General features: G+C 32.5%; 5 protein-coding genes across 5 annotated transcripts; 2 read left to right on the forward strand and 3 right to left on the reverse strand.

Annotated features, from left to right (window-relative positions):
• Window positions 1–538: 538 nt before the first annotated feature.
• On the forward strand, window positions 539–1,691 carry PPL_02856 (lipase family protein; the record flags this gene model as incomplete). The annotated part of the gene is made up of 3 exons (XM_020573833.1): window positions 539–878; window positions 969–1,205; window positions 1,267–1,691. The coding sequence occupies 3 exons, from the start codon at window positions 539–541 to the stop codon at window positions 1,689–1,691; spliced, it is 1,002 nt and encodes a 333-aa protein (XP_020435905.1).
• Window positions 1,692–2,663: 972 nt separating this feature from the next.
• PPL_02857 (Arf GTPase activating protein) lies at window positions 2,664–7,994 on the forward strand (the record flags this gene model as incomplete). Its single annotated transcript, XM_020573834.1, has 9 exons — window positions 2,664–2,815; window positions 2,898–4,096; window positions 4,188–4,567; window positions 5,490–5,535; window positions 5,959–6,081; window positions 6,139–6,275; window positions 6,333–7,107; window positions 7,172–7,404; window positions 7,461–7,994. 9 exons carry the CDS (start codon window positions 2,664–2,666, stop codon window positions 7,992–7,994), a joined length of 3,579 nt encoding a protein of 1,192 aa, XP_020435906.1.
• Window positions 7,995–8,240: 246 nt separating this feature from the next.
• PPL_02858 (uncharacterized protein) lies at window positions 8,241–11,411 on the reverse strand (the record flags this gene model as incomplete). Its single annotated transcript, XM_020573835.1, has 3 exons — window positions 8,241–10,250; window positions 10,321–10,529; window positions 10,625–11,411. 3 exons carry the CDS (start codon window positions 11,409–11,411, stop codon window positions 8,241–8,243), a joined length of 3,006 nt encoding a protein of 1,001 aa, XP_020435907.1.
• Window positions 11,412–11,481: 70 nt separating this feature from the next.
• PPL_02859 (C1 family peptidase) lies at window positions 11,482–14,650 on the reverse strand (the record flags this gene model as incomplete). Its single annotated transcript, XM_020573836.1, has 6 exons — window positions 11,482–11,583; window positions 12,681–12,738; window positions 13,008–13,045; window positions 13,113–13,474; window positions 13,537–14,419; window positions 14,609–14,650. 6 exons carry the CDS (start codon window positions 14,648–14,650, stop codon window positions 11,482–11,484), a joined length of 1,485 nt encoding a protein of 494 aa, XP_020435908.1.
• A 326-nt stretch (window positions 14,651–14,976) lies between these two features.
• On the reverse strand, window positions 14,977–19,275 carry PPL_02860 (serine hydrolase domain-containing protein; the record flags this gene model as incomplete). Its single annotated transcript, XM_020573837.1, has 7 exons — window positions 14,977–16,321; window positions 16,398–16,736; window positions 17,056–17,146; window positions 17,303–18,288; window positions 18,355–18,600; window positions 18,954–19,002; window positions 19,266–19,275. The coding sequence occupies 7 exons, from the start codon at window positions 19,273–19,275 to the stop codon at window positions 14,977–14,979; spliced, it is 3,066 nt and encodes a 1,021-aa protein (XP_020435909.1).
• Window positions 19,276–20,235: the final 960 nt, after the last annotated feature.

A 20,235-nucleotide genomic window follows, 5' to 3' on the forward strand; every position in this document is an offset into this window, starting at 1 on the left:
AGACAAAACACCCGATGAACATGATTGTAACCTGCATTTTGACATCTTCCCTCATTTGGAATTTGATTCATTAAAAAAACCAAAAAAAAGATATTTTGTTTTTTATGTCTTTGCAAGAAAATCCGGATTCAGATAAATTCCAAAATTTTTTTATTTTATTTCATATGAGAGTTTGAACAACAATTCAATATTAATATTAGGATAATTTTAATTGGGGAAAGAATTGGATTTACAATCTTTCAATCAAATGGCAAGAGATTTTGATTTATTTTGATAGACTTCACACACAGGCGGACAAAATAATGAATATGTTTTGTTTAATAAAATCTCAAGCTTTGTTAGAATAACTTTTTTGTGAATCGTTTATAACTATTGATTATCTCCCTAAAGTCTTTTTTAAAAGACGAGTACCACGTGGTTGAGGGATTTGAGGATGATGATCATCCATAGTTGTTGGTACAAAGTATCTGTAGATGAGTATAAATATCAAATGAATTCATTACTGGTAAATAATCAGAATATTAATTATAAAAAAAAAATGTTAAAAATAATTATTTGTTTATTTTTTATTATGCAATTGGGCAGTCACTTCAAAGTATCTGCCCAAACACCACTTACCAATGCTCAATGGACTCTTGCCTATAACTCTTTGGTTATGAGTTATGCCTCCTATTGTTCCTTAGACCAAATTAATTCATGGGGATGTCCAACTGGTATCTGTCAAAGCAGTGTAACTGGTGGATTTTTCAACACTGGAAATTTCCATGTCGCTAGTGCCAATCTCTCAGAAGTAATTATTGAGGAGAGCCCTATCCCAGGACTACCAGATAGCATTTTTACTGATGTTGTCCATTATGTTGCTATTCAAGGAAGTCAACGTATGTTTAAATAGTTTATTAATTGTTGTTTTGAATATTAAAACATACCTCTAAAAAATTACTTTTATTATAAATTACTATTATTATTAGATTTCCTTGTATTTAGAGGATCTAACAATACTGAGAACTGGGCAGAAGACTTTTTCGTCACTCACTCTACATATATTTACCCAGACGGTACCGATTCTCCATACAAAGTAGAGTCTGGATTTAACTTTGTTTGGAACAATCTCAAAGACGATGTAGTTTCTCAACTTACCAGAGCTGGTTGCATTGGAAATTGCGACCTTGTTATTACTGGTCATAGTTTGGGTGGTGCAATCTCAAGTAAGTATTATATCTTTCTTTTTTATAATTAAATACAACGATATACTGATATTATAATTAGCTCTTGCTGCATTCTATTTGAGTCAACTCAATCCAGGATGGACCATTTCTGTTAGAACATTCGGATCACCTCGTGTTGGAGATGCCGCTTTCGCCACAGCTTACAACAATGAAGTCATTAATACCTTTAGATTTGTCAACTATCAAGATTCAATCCCACATCTTCCATTCGAGTGGGGTACTGACTACATCCATGTAAACACTGAGATCTGGATCTCGACCAACCAAACTGGTACTCCATTCAGCATTCCACCACCAGCAGCAGTCTATTGTCCAACAACTGAAGATCCAAGCTGCAGTGACAGTGTTCATATTAATATTTGGTCAATTCTAAACATGAATGAATTCCTCTACTTCCACAGAAGATACTTTGGTAACGACTTGGAAACTTTCTGTACCGGATGGACACCAGCTATTACCATTTAAAATAAATATTAAATAATAATAAACCACATTAGAATTTTGATTTTGTTCTAATCCTTCCCAACCATTAGTGCATTATATTTAATCAAATATTATACTATAGCTTCCAAATAATATCGAGTAATAAATCTAAGAGACAATGACTGACTATTCATAATATCCTCGTTAAAAAAAATAACCTTTTCTTCTACTTTCTGTCAACATTATCGATTGTTGGTTGTTTTGTTATTCGTTCTTGTTTTTTTTTAAATTAAAATCAATTTTTAAACAACAAGGTTGTTTTCGTAATGTTCTAAATCACTGAATAGTTATTAAGTAGTTGTTATTGTTGTTGTTGTTGTTGTTGTTGTAACTCTATAGATTACTTGTACATAACCTATGATCGAATGCTATTTGTTGTTGACTTTCTTTTTTTTTTTTTTTTTTATTCTTTATTATGCTTAAGTTGTAATGTTGAATAAGTAAAATAAATGATTTTACGATCAGCTTTAACTTTTAAAACTCAATATTTGAATTATTTACATTTTAAATCAAATAAAACAATTATTTCCTTTTAGATCTAAATCTTGAAAAAGACAAAGATTTTTTTTTCATTTTTTTGATTTTTTTTTTTTTTTTTTTTGGCAACTGATTAAAAACAAATTTTTTTAACATCATATTGGCACCACTTTAGTTTAATAAAAAAAAAACAGGTTATATATTCAAAAAAAAAAACAAAATAAATAAAAAAGATTTAAAAAATAAAATAACATTTTAGATTTAATTATATTATATATTGTGATATCAAATAAATAAATAAATTATTTCAAAGATAGCTATAATTTAATATTAATAATAGTTTAGTAGCTAGTGTTGGTTCATTTCAATTCAATTCAATTCAATTTAATTCATTGACAGTCAGTTTCGTTTAGTTTAGATTAGTTTCGTTTAGTTTAGTTTTTTAAATAACAATAAATAGTTAGTTAGATAAGTATTATGAGCAGACCAGCAGATAAGAATGAGAAGGTCATTCGTGATCTCTTAAAGTTACCAGAGAATATGAAATGTATGGATTGTCCAATCAAAGGTCCTGTCTATGCATGTTTAGATCTCGCAACTTTTGTTTGTCAATCATGTAGTGGTATTCAGTAAGTTTCATTGTTTTTAATTATTAATATTAAAGTAATTTACAAAATAAAAACTAACAAAACTATTATTATTATTAATTAGTTCAAACATGGGTAGAAGAGTTAAATCAGTATCGATGGGATCATTCAAACCAGAGGAAATTCAAAAGTTGCAAAACGGTGGAAATAAGGCTGCTCGTGCCTATTGGTTGGCTCGTTGGAGACCCGACGACTATCCAGAACCAGAGGAAGGTGATTCCCAACGTATCAGAAAGTTCATCGAGTTGAAATATAACAATAAACAATGGGTCGATAATAACTCTGGTGGTGGTGGTGGCGGTGGTATCTCACAACCAAAGATTGAACCACTCTCCAATATTCTCGGACCTGACATTCCACCTATCCGTGTTGCACACGATAGAAATTCACAACAATTCCAACAACAAGATTTATTCAATAATAATAATAATAATAATCAGAATATAAATAGTAATAATAATAATAATCAACAACAACAACAATATCAACAACAACAACAACAACAACCACAATCAATTCAACATACACAAGTTTATAATAATAATCAGAATAATCAGAATAATAGTGTAACATCACCTAATCTTTGGACCGATAAACCAGGTAGCTCCAACGGACAGAAATCATCTGCGACATCGCTGTTGGATCTCAATGATATATTCTCTTCACCAGCTACCACTCCACAGGTACAGTCTTACAATAATCCGAGCAATCAATGGGCTACCACCAATAGTAATCCAATGATGGGAATGGGTAGCAATAACATGAACAGTAATAATAGTAGTAATAATAATATCAATGGTGGTGGTGGTGGTGGTCTTTGGGATAATAACCAATGGCCAACTCAAGCTAAACCTGCAGCTCAACAACCACCAGCATTCAATCATCAGAATTCATTCAACCAATTCCCACAACAACAACAACAACAACAACAGCAATACAATCAACAACCACAACAACAGTTTAATCAATTCCAACAACCATTCAATCAATCACCACCATTCACTTCTCAAAATTCATTCAATCAATTCCCACAACAACAACAACAACAACAATACAATCAACAGCAACAATTCAATCAATTCCAACAACCACAACAATTTAACCAACAACCAAACCAAATGCAACCAAGTATGGGACTTGACTACTGGAATCCCAATGCAAACAACAATGCTGCTTTTTCACAACCAATACAACCACAGGGTGCTCAAAGTCAAAACCAAAACAATCCATTCTCACCACAACCTGAAAAGAAAGATTACTCTGGTAAGTATTAAATATTAATAATAATAGTAATAGTAATAATAATACTAATAACATCTTTGTTTATTTACTTTTAATCTTTTTAAATTTATAGCTTTTGCTAATTTGTCACCATTTGCTAATGTAAATTCAAACTCATCAACTCCAAATGCATTTGCCAATCAATCGCCAACAGGCTCGTTCAAGGCAAACAATAACAGTAACATCTCTAGTCAAGGTGGTAACAAGGTGAACCCATTCGAATCTACATTTAATGTGAATCCATCGATGCCTCTAAGCAGTCACGGCAATAAGACCTCGTCAAATCCTTTTGCAAATGGCGGTGCTGCACTTCCTGCAACTACAAGCTCAGGAACATTACTTGGAAACAACCAAAACAACCCATTCAATAACCAAAACGACTTTTTTGGCAATAATAATAATATGCCAGCCACAATAAACTCACAGGGTGCTGGTGGCGTTCCCCCGAGAGCTGCAAGTGGTGGTGGTGCCAACAACCAGTTTAGCCAATTTAATCAATTTTCTAATCAACAACCTACTAAACAGCAATCTTTCAACAACAATCAACAGTCATCTCCATTCGGCGATTTCAACAACCCACAACCCGCAACTACCAATTCACAAAATTCATTTTCTTTCTTCTAAGTTACAATGTAACATAACATAAAATAAGATCCAACAACACAACATAATGGTATATAGAGATGCAAGAAATCTAAAAAACAAAAACAAAAAAAAACAAATCTAAAAAAAACAAAAACAAAAAATAAATAAAACATCCAATTAAAAAATTATAAATCAATTAAAATCTCACCTTTATTTTATTCATTTTGTTGTTGATTCATCTTACCATTACATGACACTATTGTCAAACACTCAAATCCCATCCCAGTCAGAAATTTTCTGAGTGTAGTGCAAATAACTATCGGAAATGAAAAGTTTGGTGGAAAAAAATAAATAATTCGATCGTAAATGAAGAGATATTTATTGGTTTATTAGAGACCAGGTGTCAATTGTTTGATAGTTTTGAACCTCAGCAAATTTGTTTAAGATCCGTAAAATATCAACTTTGAAAATAAAATTTTTTAATTTTTATTGGTTTTTTATAATTTAAATATTTGCAGGACAACCCACCTTTAGTAATCAACCGCATTATTTGTTGCGAAAAACAAAATATCAAGTTGTGGTTTTGCAAAAAAGAAAAGAAATCATCTTAATTGTAAAACGTGTTTGTTTTTTTTGATTTTTTTTGATTCGAAAAATCTTTTTGCGAATCTACAGTACCCTGATCACCTATAACACCTTAAAATTAATTGAAAATCTGATTTAGCAATTTTTTTTTGGTTTTTTTTTATTTTTTTTTACACCATTTGACCAAATCAATTATTACACAAAGTCTTGTGCTAGAGGGTTAGAGGAATCAGGAATAATATTCTGTGGTGGTTAGCGCGTGTTGGCTATCTCTTAATAAAACCAACCACTAGGAAACCATAGTTTTTATTGAAATAAGAGACTTTTAGGAATAAAGCACAAAAACTCTTATTTTTGATCATTTGAATATTGTTATTGTTGATGGTAGGCTGGAGACAGGGTCAGTTTTTATGGAGATGGAACCGATATTTTTCTTTTAGGAAACTTTGAGAATAAATATCAACAACAGTGTTTTGTTGATTAATCTAATATTTTAAATTCTACAGGGTTTTAATAATTATTTTATTTTATTTGTAAATAATTTAATTATTTATTTGTAAATAGAGTATTTGTTTATTTATTTTTCAACTTTTTCTATTTGTATAAATATCTATTTATTTTTTTTATAATGTTGTCGACAATTTTCAAAATAATTTACTTTTTATTATTATCAGTATGTTTATTTAATATTGTATTTGCTCAAGATCAATATCCTGTTGATCAAAAAGCTAGATGTGAACCATACGTCGGAGATCCTCCATCAAAAAAACTATGTGATGGTAAAATTGTAAATCCAAGTAAGTAATATGAAAATAAATATTTTCGGAAATCAAAAATTAATCAAATAAAATTAGAATCTATTTATGTTGCAGGTGATCAAACTCAAGAAGATTTACAGAAGAGTGTCGAATTTTTGTTTGGATTTTTATCAACATCAGGTTCAGATGAATGTAAACAATCTGTAAATACTACTGTTGGGATTTGTGCAATGGTAAGAGAGATATGTCATTTTATGAATTTTCATTGATATTAACTTTTTTAAAAATAGTATTTAAGAGAATGTGAATATGTAACATTGTCAACAAATCAAAAAATAGCTGTCCCAGTTAGACCATGTAAACATTCTTGTACAGAGATGTTTAATTTCTGTCAGATTACACCAAATCCACTTTTAAATTGTGATTTACAAGAGAATCCTCCAGTTGGAAAAATATTTGTTGAACAATATAGTTCATATAACCTCTCTTCCGTGGATAAATCAGCAAGCTCAAATTTCACTGTCCAGTGCGAAGATGTCAGTCAAGCCGTGGCTTTTTTGAACTTAACCAATTCGAATCAGACTGAAAACTTTTCAAATTGCTTGGCACCACTTGTACCTTACAATACCTCGGATCGTGCCTTTGCAGAAGCTAACGGTGTCCAATACACAAGTAACGTATCCATCTGTGCCGTTACATGTCCTGCCCCAATTTTTACTCGAGAAACTTGGAAGAGAATCTATGCAATGAATGATACTTTAACCTATCTTTCATTTGCTTCCTCGATTTTCTTGGTGATTACCTACGGTTTCTTGAATCCAAAGAAGTCCAGATATGACCGTATCAATCTTTGTTTTATTGCTGCCGTCTGTATGATTTGTGTTTCTGGTCTTATTGTTTCTTTCAATGGAACCGAGAAGACATTGTGTCCTACCAGTTATAGATTTTCAGTATTCACCGATGCCCCATGTACAGCATCAGCTTTCATTCTTCATATTTTTGCTATCTATGCAGTTTTATACTGGGCAATTATGGCTTTTGAAATCTGGTGGGGAATTAAAAAAGGTAAATAAGGAAAATATTGTTAAAAGAAAGTTGACATGTTTTTAACTGTTTTTTTATTATAAAGTTGGTGGTTTTAGAAAAGATCTATTTTGGTATTATGCTGCCGGAACATCTGTTATTGCTTGGATATTTCCTTTAATTGCCATTGGTAAAAAGCAATATCACTCTGGACTTGCCAATGTGTTTTGTTGGATAGATTCTGGAAAATATCAGGTTGCTTTGTTTTGGGTACCACTTGGTGTAATCTTGCTGGTAGGAGCTACTTTTATGTTCTTATTGATGCATGAAATTTATAAAGTAAATAGAAAAATAATACCCATTTAATCGTAAAATATTAACTTGTATGATTATAGATTGTATCAGCATCATCAGGTTCAAAAGGAAAGAATGCAAAAATTGAAATATTGAAAGTAGAAGCTAAACCAATCATTGGTGTAATTTTATACTTTTCACTGTTTCTTTATTTGTTTATCTATACAAGATACGTTCAAGATAATTACAAACGATTCATTGCTGGAATTCCTGAATGGTTCAATTGTGTTGTTCAGGCACAGGGTGGAAAAGGTGATCCATACAGTTGTATAGTTAAAGGACCGAATCCAGCCGGTGTGGGATATTTCATTTTCTGTGTAAGAGTGTTTGCTTTGGTTTGTTTCCTTTTGAACGGTATTTCTAGTAGATCCTTAAAGATTTGGAGAGAATCCTTTGTATTCAACAACAGATTAGTCAAACAGTTGAGATCATTCACAAGCAAGATGACTTCTTCCACCGTGTCACAAAGTACAAATAACAGTAATACAACTTTCCCATCTGCTCCCTCTCAATATGATTCTCGTAATTCATTGGATACTCCATACTCCATAGAACTCAGAGAGGAAGAAAGTTAAAAGTATAGTTAAGCGAAAAAAAATAACAACAAACTTGGATCCGAAAAAACAATAATAATATTAAAACAAACAAATAGTTTACTCTCCAATTTATTTATTATCATTTATTATTTATATCAAATCAATAAATTAAATCAATTACATGCAAAAAAATAATATTCTTATTCATTAATTATTATTTATTATTTTATACATAATTTATTATTTTAATTTAGATTTTATGTTTTCTTTTTTTTTTTTTTTGTTTTATTCTTGTCCTTGTTCTTGTTTTGCTGCTTGTTCTTCGCTTTCGTCACTTGTGGTAGTATAGTCGTCGCTGTCACTTGTTTCGTCGCTCTCGCTGGATGAGGTGTAATCTGATGAGGTGGTCTCAGAGCTGTCTGAAGATGAACCAGACTCGTGCTTGTCATCTTGACCATTGCTTTCTTCCTTTGGTGTTGGTTGGTCAGAGACAACAACCTCGGCTGGAATTGAAACTGGTGCGGCGACCAATGGAACTACATCCTCGACTTTGGCCAAGGGTGGTGGTAAATCGGTGGCAACTTCAACATTCTCTACGACTGGTGCTGGTGATTCAGCCTCAACTGGCTTTGGTTGTTCTTCGACTGGAGCAACTGGCTCTGTTGGTAATGTATCTACAATTTCAACTTTGACTACTTCCTCTTGGACAATTTCAGATGGTGCTTCTGGCTCGCTGACTGCGGCGGCAACAACAACTGGTGGTTCCTCAACAACTTCGACTGGTGCCACAACTTCAACTGGTGCAACAACTTCAACTGGAGCTGGAGCTGGAGCTGGTTGTTCTGGTTCAACTGGAGCTGGAGCTGGAGCTGGAATAATTTCAACTGGAACTTGAATGACTTCAGTCTTTGGTTCTTCGACAACTGCAGGTGGTTGAGCAAATACACCGGTTTCACCCAATGGATTGTAAACTGGGGCTACGACAACCTCCTCAGTGACTACAGTCTTTTCCTCGACAACGGTGACTGGAGCAGACTCGACTGGTGTTGGGTTGGTTTCGGTAGTGGTATTTGAAGTGTTTTCGTGATTGTGATTTTCAGTGGCGACAACAACGGCAGCTGGCACAACAACGGCAGCGGCGACAACAGCAACTGGTGCGACGACAGCAACTGGTGGGATTTCCTCGCTCTTTGGCTTGGATTTGATGTCAACGACAGTCGATTGAACCAAACCGTTTGGTGGTTGAACAAAGGTACCCTCAGCATATTGGTCACCATACATCTCACGAATGGCAGCGTCATATTTGGCCAAGATAATCTTACGCTTCAACTTTTGAGTTGGAGTCAATTCGGCATCTGGTCCTTGATCGGTGAACTCGGTTGGACATATCTTATATTTCTTGATGGTCGATACGTTTGGAAGACGCGAGTTGACTTCGTTGATCTTGGATTGGAGATACTCGTTAAAGTGTGGGTCGTTGATGGCATCCTCCAAGGTGACGGGTGGTGGATGTCCGTATTGTAGACGCTTGAAGAAGTCGACGTTCAACGAGAACAAACAAACCAAGTACTTCTGACGATCTCCTACGACCACAGCCATGTTGACACCTGGAATCTGACGAAGATAACCCTCCAACAACGATGGTGCAATGTTCTCACCACCGGCAGTGATAATCAACTCCTTCTTACGATCGGTAATAAATAGATAGCCAGCTTCATCGATGTGGCCAATGTCTCCGGTGTGTACCCAACCGTCGTCGTCGATGGTCTCACGAGTGGCCTCTGGATTCTTATAGTATCCTGGGAAGCAGTTTGGTCCCTTGACACAGATCTCATTGTCACCCTCGTTTAACTTGATTAGCGAACCTGGAAGAGTACGACCGACCGATCCTGTCTTGGCCTTTGGATATCCGATGGTTTGTGGACCGGTCAACTCTGACATACCGTAGGCTTCAGTGATGGTGATACCGAGTGAAAGGAAAAAGTCAAGAGTGTCCTTTGAGATGGGGGCAGCAGTCGATGCCATGAAACGACAGCTCGACAAACCGAGTGTTTTGAGAACCTTTTTGAATACCAATGTACGTGCCAATCCATATCCCTTTGGTTTCTTTTCACCATGTTGAATCTTATAACCACCTTCCAAACCCTTGTGTTTGGCCCATCCCACTAATTTCTTTGCAATACCCTTCTTTGTCGACATGACCATATTTATCTTTAATTGAATCTTTTCCCAAACTCTTGGTACACCAAAGAACAATGTTGGTTTAACTTCCAATAATGTATCTAATAAAGTTCCCTAAAAAAAATAAATAATAATAAATTAATAATTTAATATTCACAGAAAGAAAATTAATAATAATAATTACTTGAAGTGCATTCTTATCAGCGAATGAAATGGCAAAACCAAAAATAAGTGGTGCATAAAGTGATACGACTTGTTCGGCAATGTGAGACAATGGAAGATAGGAAATCATACGCTCACGATGTCCTGACTTTGGACTGAGTACCAATGATCCGAGTGTGTGTACTGTCCATGCAACATTACGTTGTGTAATCATACAACCCTTTGGCATACCTGTGTAGAAATAAATGAATTATTAATAATTTAGTCTATATTTTCTGGCTATCCATTATTATTATTATTATTGTGAATAGATTAGCTAAGCTTACCTGTTGTACCGGAGGTATAGATAAGTGTGCAGAGTGTTTCTGGCTTGATGCTCTTGCTGATACGGTCGATCTCAGAGTCTGGAACGGCACGACCCAACTCCATGAATTGCTCCCAGGTGTAGGTACCCTCGGGGTGAGTGGCGGCTGGATCCGACGGTTCCATGATAATGTAGGCGCGCACGGTGCTGCTGAGTTTCTCACGGATCGGTGCGTACTTGGCGAGTTGCTGCTCGTTCTCGACGACGATAAACATCGCTTCGGAATGCTCAGCAAAGTATTCGCACTGTGGAGTGGAGCTGGTTGTGTAGATACCGGTTGGCAAACCACCGGCGAATATAGCACCGAGATGTGCCATATGCCACTCTGGTGAGTTGAAACCGATGATGTTGACACCGCTCGTCTCCTTCATGCCGAGCTTGACAAACGACTTTGCTGCAGAGTAGACGTCTTCGCGATACTTTGTCCAAGTCCACTTGCGCCACTGACCACCACGCTTCACTTGAAGAGCGAGGTTATGTGGGAATCGCTGCAATGTATATTCGAAACCGTCGACAATCGTCGCTGGCATTGGAATTGGGTCGATCAAGTGACCGTCCTCTGCATGCTGTGGCTGTGGATCGATCATTGGCAAACCATGTGCCATCTTTGAGGCACCGGTATTACCTGTCAGAGTAGATCCATTATTAGATGATGATGATGATGCTGCTGCTGAAGTTGTGGTGGTTGTAGTTGTCGTAGTAGTAGTTGTTACAGTCGATGACGAATCTGTTGGTGCTACTTCTGCCATCTGTTTTTAATTGTTATCTGTTAAATCTAAATCCTAAATCTATATTATTATAATATTTTTTTAATTTAGTTTAAGTTTTAGATTTGACTGTATGTTGTTTTTTGATATGATTTGATTGATTTGGTTGATTGATTTGTCTTTTAAAAGAAGAAGATATTTTCACTTTTCCAAACTATTTTATTTTAATTATGATAAAAAACAATTTGTCAAAAAAAATTTTTTTTAAAATTTTTTTAATTAATTTAAGCTTTTTTTTTTTTTTTTAATTATTTGATTGTTATTTTACTATTACTATTTTATATTATATAATATATATATATATATATTATATATGAATCCCAAAGTAAATGTATAAAGAAGATTTATTAAATTAAAAGTAAAATTCAAACAACCCTTTTTATTTGAATATTTCTTTTTAGTTAATTAATTGATAACTTGGGGTGTGAATTTAGCTGTTAATTTTTTGGTAATTTTTTTTTATATTTTTTTTACAAAGTGATTTTCCAAAGAATTTTTTTTCTTTTTGTGGTTGTTATGTGTTATATATCACCAACAACAAGATATTTATTTTATATACAAGTTTTAAAAACTTACAATCTTTCTTTGGTTTGTTTTGTTTATACAAATTATCTTTAATTGGTTTTATAATATAATAATGTTATAAAAATATTAATATATATATATATTAAATTAAAAGCATTGAATTTAAAAAAAAAAAAAACAACAATTTAAATTAAAAAAAAATGTCTTTGACAACTGACATCATTCAAGAGTGTCGTAACTCATTTTTTTTGAAAAAACAACACAAATAACGAATAAATTTTGTCCAATATTCAAAAAAAAAAAAAAAAAAACTAATATTTTATTAATGATTTATCATTAAACATCTTTTATTTTACCTGTTTATATCTGAAAGATACAAATACTTTTTGTTCAACTTATAATATTAATATTATTATATGTATTTCATTATGTTATTTGTTGTCAGAGTAGTTTGAATCTTCAGAAATGAGTTGTAAAATCTGTCCCGCTATCAGTATGTTGTTGCAATGAGTAGGGTTGTCAATATTGACAGTCCTCGTTGCCATTGACACTCTATAGCAAACCAGAGAACTGTAGAGTAAGTTGATTTTTATACATTCCAATTCTACATAGCTGTACTACTATCTTTATAAAATCCCACATGATATTTTTGAGTTTGTAATTGTTCTATCTTTTCTTTGCAATGATTGTTATTTTTATTTGTTATTGTAATTTTTATGGTAATACATCTTCAGGGTCAAAATCTGAAGAACAATATTCAATTAAAAAGAATTTGCTTCTTGTCCTTCTTAGTATATATATTTTTTCTCTGATCGCATAATCTAAATCTATTTTGAAAAAAAACTTTTTTATTTATTTAAATATATCAATGTTTGTAAATCAATTACTTTAGCAAGTCTATTGATTTATTTTTATATTATTGGGTAGTATCCATAGTTATTGACATGCTTTGTTGATCGCGCCAATCTCATATATCTAAATAAATTGTTATTGTTTGTAAGTTGAAAATAATAGAAATTTCTTTATAGATATTTGATTTAATAAAAGACTTACCCTGCTTCTCCCCATCCAGAACCCCAACTATTTCTAATCTATTGAGATTTTAGTGAACAATTGTTAATTAAAGATAATTATTTGATAAAATTTGACAATACATACAATGTAATATGCCATTCCGTTTGCTTCTCCAGAACCAACAATTGTAACTCCATGATCTATTTGACCTGCTCCACAAGCTGGATCATTATATACACCACCACTGTACATTTGGAATGATCTTACACCGGCCTGTAAAGCAACAGCAATTGGTCCTACCTTTGTTATTGCATCTTCCATTGCTGCTCGATTGGATACTGAAACATATTTAGCCACTCTTGCATATTTAGCTCCAACAGGTTTACATTGTTGAACAACACCTTTGTATGGATATGATGATTCTGAACTTACACCTCCTGCATCTGAAATATAATTATAAACACCTGTCATCCAACCTCCATTACAACCATGATTGCCATAGCTTGCTATAAATTTCTGATAAGTAAATAAATTATAAATTTTCTAATCAAAAAACAAAGCAACATACTTGAACAGTCAACAATTTCTTGTTCTGAAAGAGATACTATTTGACCTTTTTTTGCCAATAAAGCTTCAAGTGGAGCTAACGATGCAAATGCATAACAACTTCCACATGATCCTTGGTTTTTAACTCCTGATAGATAACTTCTCCAATCTACAACGGTGGCCATTAAAGTTCTGAGAGATGATTTTGATGGTTGAGATGAACCTGTTAAAAGACCACCTAACAATCCACCACCACCACCAGATGTAGATCCTCCAGTACCAATTGTTAACGTTAGTAATCCTCCTAATAATCCACCTCCTGTTGTCGTTGTTGAAGTTGTACTCGAAGTTGATGTACTTGTAGAAGTGGTTGTGTTTGAATTTAATGAGAAATTTGATAAATCTTTCACAAGGAATGTGTTGGTGAATTCATCGAGTGTCAAATCAGCAAATACATTCATTCCCAATTTCATGGCGTCAGTATCATTTCCAGTCAACGAATTAAATTGATTTACATAAAGCAGATTATCAACAAAAATATTGAATCTTGTCAAGAATTCATTGTTTGTGTATGATTTATTGTTTTGAATCATCCAGTCTGTGAATTGTTGATATTCTAAATTACTTGATGTTGTTGAACTTACTGTTGTTGCTGGTAATGTTGTAATACCTGTTGATATTGGTGAAGTTGTTGTTGTACCAGTGGTGCTGGTAGTAGTTGTCGAGGAAGTTGAAGTCGAAGACGAAGTTGGTTGTGATGATGTCGATGCTGATGTTGGTGAAAGAGTCAATGTAATTGATAATAATTCATTATTCTCCAATTGTGAAGCTGACAAAGTCAACAACAAAAGTGAAAAGATAAATAATAGATAATTAATTTTCATCGTTATGATTTGAGAGAAACACTATTATAAATAAAATGAATGATAAAGGAACAAAGTGACAACCTTAAATATTCTATAGATTTCAAATGGTGCATGATTTCCTTCGTTAAAAATGATTATTACTGTTTGTTTCGGAGAATATGTGATGTTTTGTGTGTGTGTCGAAGAGGGTGATTTTTTTTTTTTTTTTAATTGTAGATTCGAAATTACAACGAGTGATCTACTTTTAGATCTAAAAATATCCAAAGTCATATTAATTAATTAATTTTTAATTAACAAAAAAATTTAACAAGAACTTTGAAAAATGATCACCTAAAAAAAAACTTAATCCAAATTAGTGGTAACAGTCCAGAGAGCTCCTTTTGTTTTTAATATATATTGAGCAACAAGGTCAATCACAACAAACACAAGCGCAATTACAATGAATATCACAACACATGTTTTTTTTTGCACCACTTTTTTTGTATTCTCGCATTATTTTTGCAAAATGCACACTAAAGCTGTGCAAATTCTTTTCATTTTTTGGGGGATAAAATGAAATTACACAATTAAAATGCAACAAAGCATAGTCACAGCATTTATTGCGTCAATCTAATTTTCTGTCCAGTGATGTAGTTTGGATCTTCAGTAATGAGTTGTAAAGTCTGTCCTGCTATCAGTATGGTGTTGCAACGAGTAGGGTTGTTGGTGTCGGTGGTGAAGTAGATGAGTTCATTGTTGTATGAGTCGACAATAGTTTTACATATTGTATCTGTATCAATGAGCAATATTCTTTGTATCAGTGGTAGCGATGACTTGAACTCATTGACACTATAAAGTGAGCCAGAGAATTGCAGAGTAAGTTGATTCTTATACATTCCAATTCTACATTCTATACCTGTACTATTATCTTTATATAATCCCATATATGACATCTTTAAGCTTGTACTTGCTCTATCTTTTTCTTTGTTATGCTTATGCTTATTTTTGTTGTGGTTATTATTATGTGACAGGGAATTGTTTAATAGTAGCTTTTGATAAACAGGCAGTAGAATATCAAGGGCGTCACTGGTGAATACATCTTCAGAGTCAATATTGAGAGTGGCGCCAAAGAACAGACCGATTTGGAATGGTGGAATCAGTGCCATGTTGACAGTGTAGCCACTTTGAATGCCTAGTTTGTTCTTTGACCATATCTGATTGTCTTGGTTGTAGTACATCTCGAATGGAGTGCCATACGCCGATGAACCATCTTGAATCAAAGCAATTGCTTCTTGTGCTTCGTTTAAAGTAGATGGATCGAGAATGTTAAAGTACTTACTGCCATTCACATAGTTGTTGCTGTTACTGTACAGCGAATTGAGCAGGAATATCATGAATTTCGACATGTCACGACCGGTACTAAACAATCCACCGGCAGGTGCACCCCATCCTATCGGTAGAACCGGTGATTCTATATAGCTGCCATTCGAAAACTGAATGATTCCACGCGCTAAATTATCTTGAATCTCAGTGTAGTTGAATGTTGTACTTTTCATTTCAAGTGGTTCGAGAATATTTTCGGTGATATACTGTTGGTATGTGTTGACTCCTTCGATTCGCTCCATTGCATGACCAAGTAGTGAAACACCGAGATTCGAATAATGGGTGATAGAGTATTGCGGTAGTATAAGGTATTGGTCGGAAAGACGTTGAAGTATCAGCTGCTCCGTACAGGCTGATGTTCCTTCTTCGTTTGACTGACACGGAATTTCACGAGGCAGTCCACTTTGATGTGAAGCTAACTCACGTAGTGTTATTCCACGTTTCGTTGGATACGGATTATTAATGCTAAACTCTGGAATATATTTAACGAGTTCATCGTCCAAATTCAACAATCCTTTGTCTCTCAATTGGAACATCATAATATCAGTGAAAACCTTTGTTATACTTGCTAATCTTATACTTTATTTTAAAATATACATTATTATTTTGTTTAGTTTTCTTTAAGAAAGATACATTAAAAAATAAACAAACTTACTTGCTGTCAATTGTTAATGGATTGGTACTGTTATCGAGTGGATTGATATGTCCATATGCTTTATACCATACCAGTTCATCAAGGTATACAATAGATGCAATAAAACTTTTGATACCGTATTGATTCATTCTACTTTGTATCATCTGATCTACTTGTTGGTATGCCTCGATCAGAAGTGGATTCGATTGATCCAATGGAATCGGTGTTGGGTACTCAGGACATGACTCTACCAAAACAATACTATGATCGACCACCCATAGAAATAACAATGATAAAAATATACATTTGAAGATTAGTTGTGGTGGTATTCTCTTATTTTTCAAATCATAAACAGCAGTACTATTATTATTATTCTTCATTGATGATGAGTTTTGGTAAAATAAAAATAAAAAAATCTGCAAATATAAAAATCTAATGAAAAATTAATTGTTAAAAAAAAAAAATTTAATTTAATAAAAAAAGATAAGAAACTAATACTTTTTGTGAAATCTTTATGATATTTTATGTATATCATGTTGTCAATGTTGTTTATTGGCAGTTGACAACCAAGGAAAAATTTGACAATTAGCGATAATTATCGATATTTTTTTCTTGGTTGTCAAGTGTGGTATTTTGAATCTTCAGAGATTAGTGGTAAAATCTGTCCATCTATCAATACGCTGTTGCAACGAGTAGGGTTGTTGGTGTCGGTAGTGAAGTAAATGAGTTCATTGTCGTGTGAACCAATAACAGTTCTGCATTGTACATCTCTATCAATGGGCAATATTCTTTGTATCAATTGCAGCGATGACTTGAACTCATTGACACTATAAAGTAAACCAGAGAACTTCAGAGTAAGTTGATTATTATTCATTCCAATTCTACATTCTGTACCTGTATTATTATCTTTATATAATCCCACATACGAAATCTTTGAGTTCTACTTGTTTTATCTTTTTCTTTTTTCAATAGGGTACAGTTATTATTTGTTGAAAGTAATTTGCGATAAACAGGTAGTAGAATTTTAGCTGCGTCACTGGTAAATATATCTTCAGAGTTAATGTTGGGTGTAGCACCAAAGAACAGACCAATTTGGAATGGTGGAATCAGTGCCATGTTAGTGAGGTAGCCACTTTGAGCACCATTTTTGTTCTTTGACCATAACTGATTGGTTTGGTCGTAGGACATCTTGAGTGGAGTGCCCATTGCAGAGGAACCATCTGCAATCAAAGCAATGGCTTCTTGAGCTTCATTTAAAGTAGATGGATCGAGAACTTTAGAGTACTTATTTACATTTACATAGTTGTTCTTGTTACCGTCCAGTGTATTAAGCAGGAATATCATGAATTTTGACATGTCACGAGCGGTACTGAACAATCCACCGGTAGGAGAACCCCATCCAACTGTAAAAGGAGTAGATTCTATATAGTTACCATTCGGAAGCTTAATTGTTCCACCAGCTAAATTATCTTTAATCTTATTGTAGTTGAATGTAGTACTTTTCATTTCAAGTGGTACAAGTATATTGTCTTTGATATATTGTTCGTAGGTGTTGACTCTTTTGATTCGCTCCATTGCATGACCAAGTAGTGAAACGCCAAGGTTAGAATAATGAGAGGTGGAGTATTGTGGTAATATAAGATATTGGTTGGATAAACGTTGAAGTATCAACTTTTCAGTACAGGAAGAAGTTGCTCTTTCATTAAATTGACATGGAATCTCACGAGGAAGTCCAGCTTGGTGTGAAGCTAACTGGCGTAAAGTAATTCCACGCTTTGTTGGATACGGATTTTTCATATTAAACTCCGGAATATATTTAACGAGTTCATCGTCCAAATCCAACAATCCTTTGTCTCTCAATTGGAACATCATAATATCAGTGAAAACCTTTGTAATACTTGCTATTCTTATACTTTATAATAATTATTTTTTTAGTTTTCATTCACAAAGATACAAAAGAATATTATAACAAACTTACTTGCTGTCAACTGTTAGAGGAGTGCTACTGTTATCGAGTGGATTGATATGTCCATATGCTTTATACCATACCAGTTCATCAAGGTATACAATAGATGCAATAAAACTTTTGATACCATATTGATTCATTCTACTTTGTATCATCTGATCTACTTGTTGGTATGCCTCGATCAGAAGTGGATTCGATTGATCCAACGGAATCGGTTTTGGATACTCAGGACATGACTCTACCAAAACAATACCAATACTAAATTATAGTTAATCACCATTAGAATTATCAAAGATAATAATATACATTTTAAGATTTGAGGTGATTTAAATCTCTGATTTTTCAAACCAATAATATTTTTATTTAATATCATTATAATTTTGGATTTATTTTAATAATTTGTTTTATATTTTTTATCCATAATTTCATGATTAAATAGAGGAACCCAAAATTTAAATAAAGAAATAAAATTAAAAATTAAATTAAAATTTAATATATAAAAGAATAGTATCAGATTGAAAATAGAATCGTCCAAAAATAATTTGTAATATTCAAAAGATAAATCTTAAATTTGATTAATTCATTATGTCTACTGAAAAATGTGTATAAACACTTTTAAATCACTACTTGATTTTTTTAAAAGAGAGATTGTGGGTTCATCTTTATTAATATATAAATCTTTTATAATATAATAACGTTTAATATTTTGACAATATTCTTGATTAGTTATTTTAAAAATATATTAAAATCATTAGAGGGGTATATCTATTTTCAAAAAGAGCAACTAGATTATAGATATTCAGACTAATGCTCCAATTCGTCCGATTTTTTATAAAAATAATTATTTAATTAATCAATCCAGATTACACCAAACCATAAATATTTAAATATCAAAATTAAAACTGATACCTACATCAAATTACAATTTGTCATAATTTGTATTCACTGTGAAGATCTCTTTTTGTTGAATATAATGAAACTTTGAATAACATATCTAAATGGTACAGATAATGATTATCAAGATTTTGAACCGATCAATTCTATTCTTTATATTGGCATCGTTGTTGATGTCTTGATCTGTGTTACTTTAATATTTCAAATGATTGAAATCAATTAGTTAGGTTGATAGTTTATATGATAAAAATGAAATATCTTTATTGTAAGCTGTAGTATTATTAATAAATAATATCTAATATTAATGATGTTCATAATTATTAAAATTTTAATTATTTATCTTCATTATTGATCAATGTTTCATTTTTATTTAATTATTGAATCGACTATACTATATTACTAAATATATTACTTTTATTTATATTACTAATTATATTAAATAAATAATTGATATTTTTTGTTATTTGATCATCGACAAATAACAAAGGCACATTTAAAATAATAATATAACATAATGAACTAACACCGTTTATACCAAATTGACTCACTCTCTATCATTTGATCGACTTATTGGTATGCCTCGAACAGAAGTTGACTTTTGACTGATCGATTTGTTAGAAGATACTATACAAATAGAAATGAAATAGCTAAACTAAAATGTTTAATAAATGATTATTTCTAAAAAAAATTTTGTTGATGAAAAATAACTCTATTAATTTGGTTTTTAACTCAAGCTAAATTTGTAAGAATTACAAGCACATATGTGGGTTAATGTGATTTTTAACCACATCTGAAAAAAGAAACTTGTTAATCTTAAATGAATGATCACACTTTTTATTTATTTTGAAATCATCTGATTTGGGGGTTGAAATACTAATGTTAAAATTTAGCACAACATTACCACAGTGGTTTATTATACTAAATTTGCTACATTCCTCATAGAGTATTGGTTACATCTGCAATTTTACTTATCTTAATAAAATTTATTAATCATTTAAT

The sequence above is a fragment of the Heterostelium album genome, assembly GCF_000004825.1.
Source record: "Heterostelium album PN500 unplaced genomic scaffold PPL_scaffold3, whole genome shotgun sequence".
Lineage (NCBI taxonomy): Eukaryota > Evosea > Eumycetozoa > Acytosteliales > Acytosteliaceae > Heterostelium > Heterostelium album.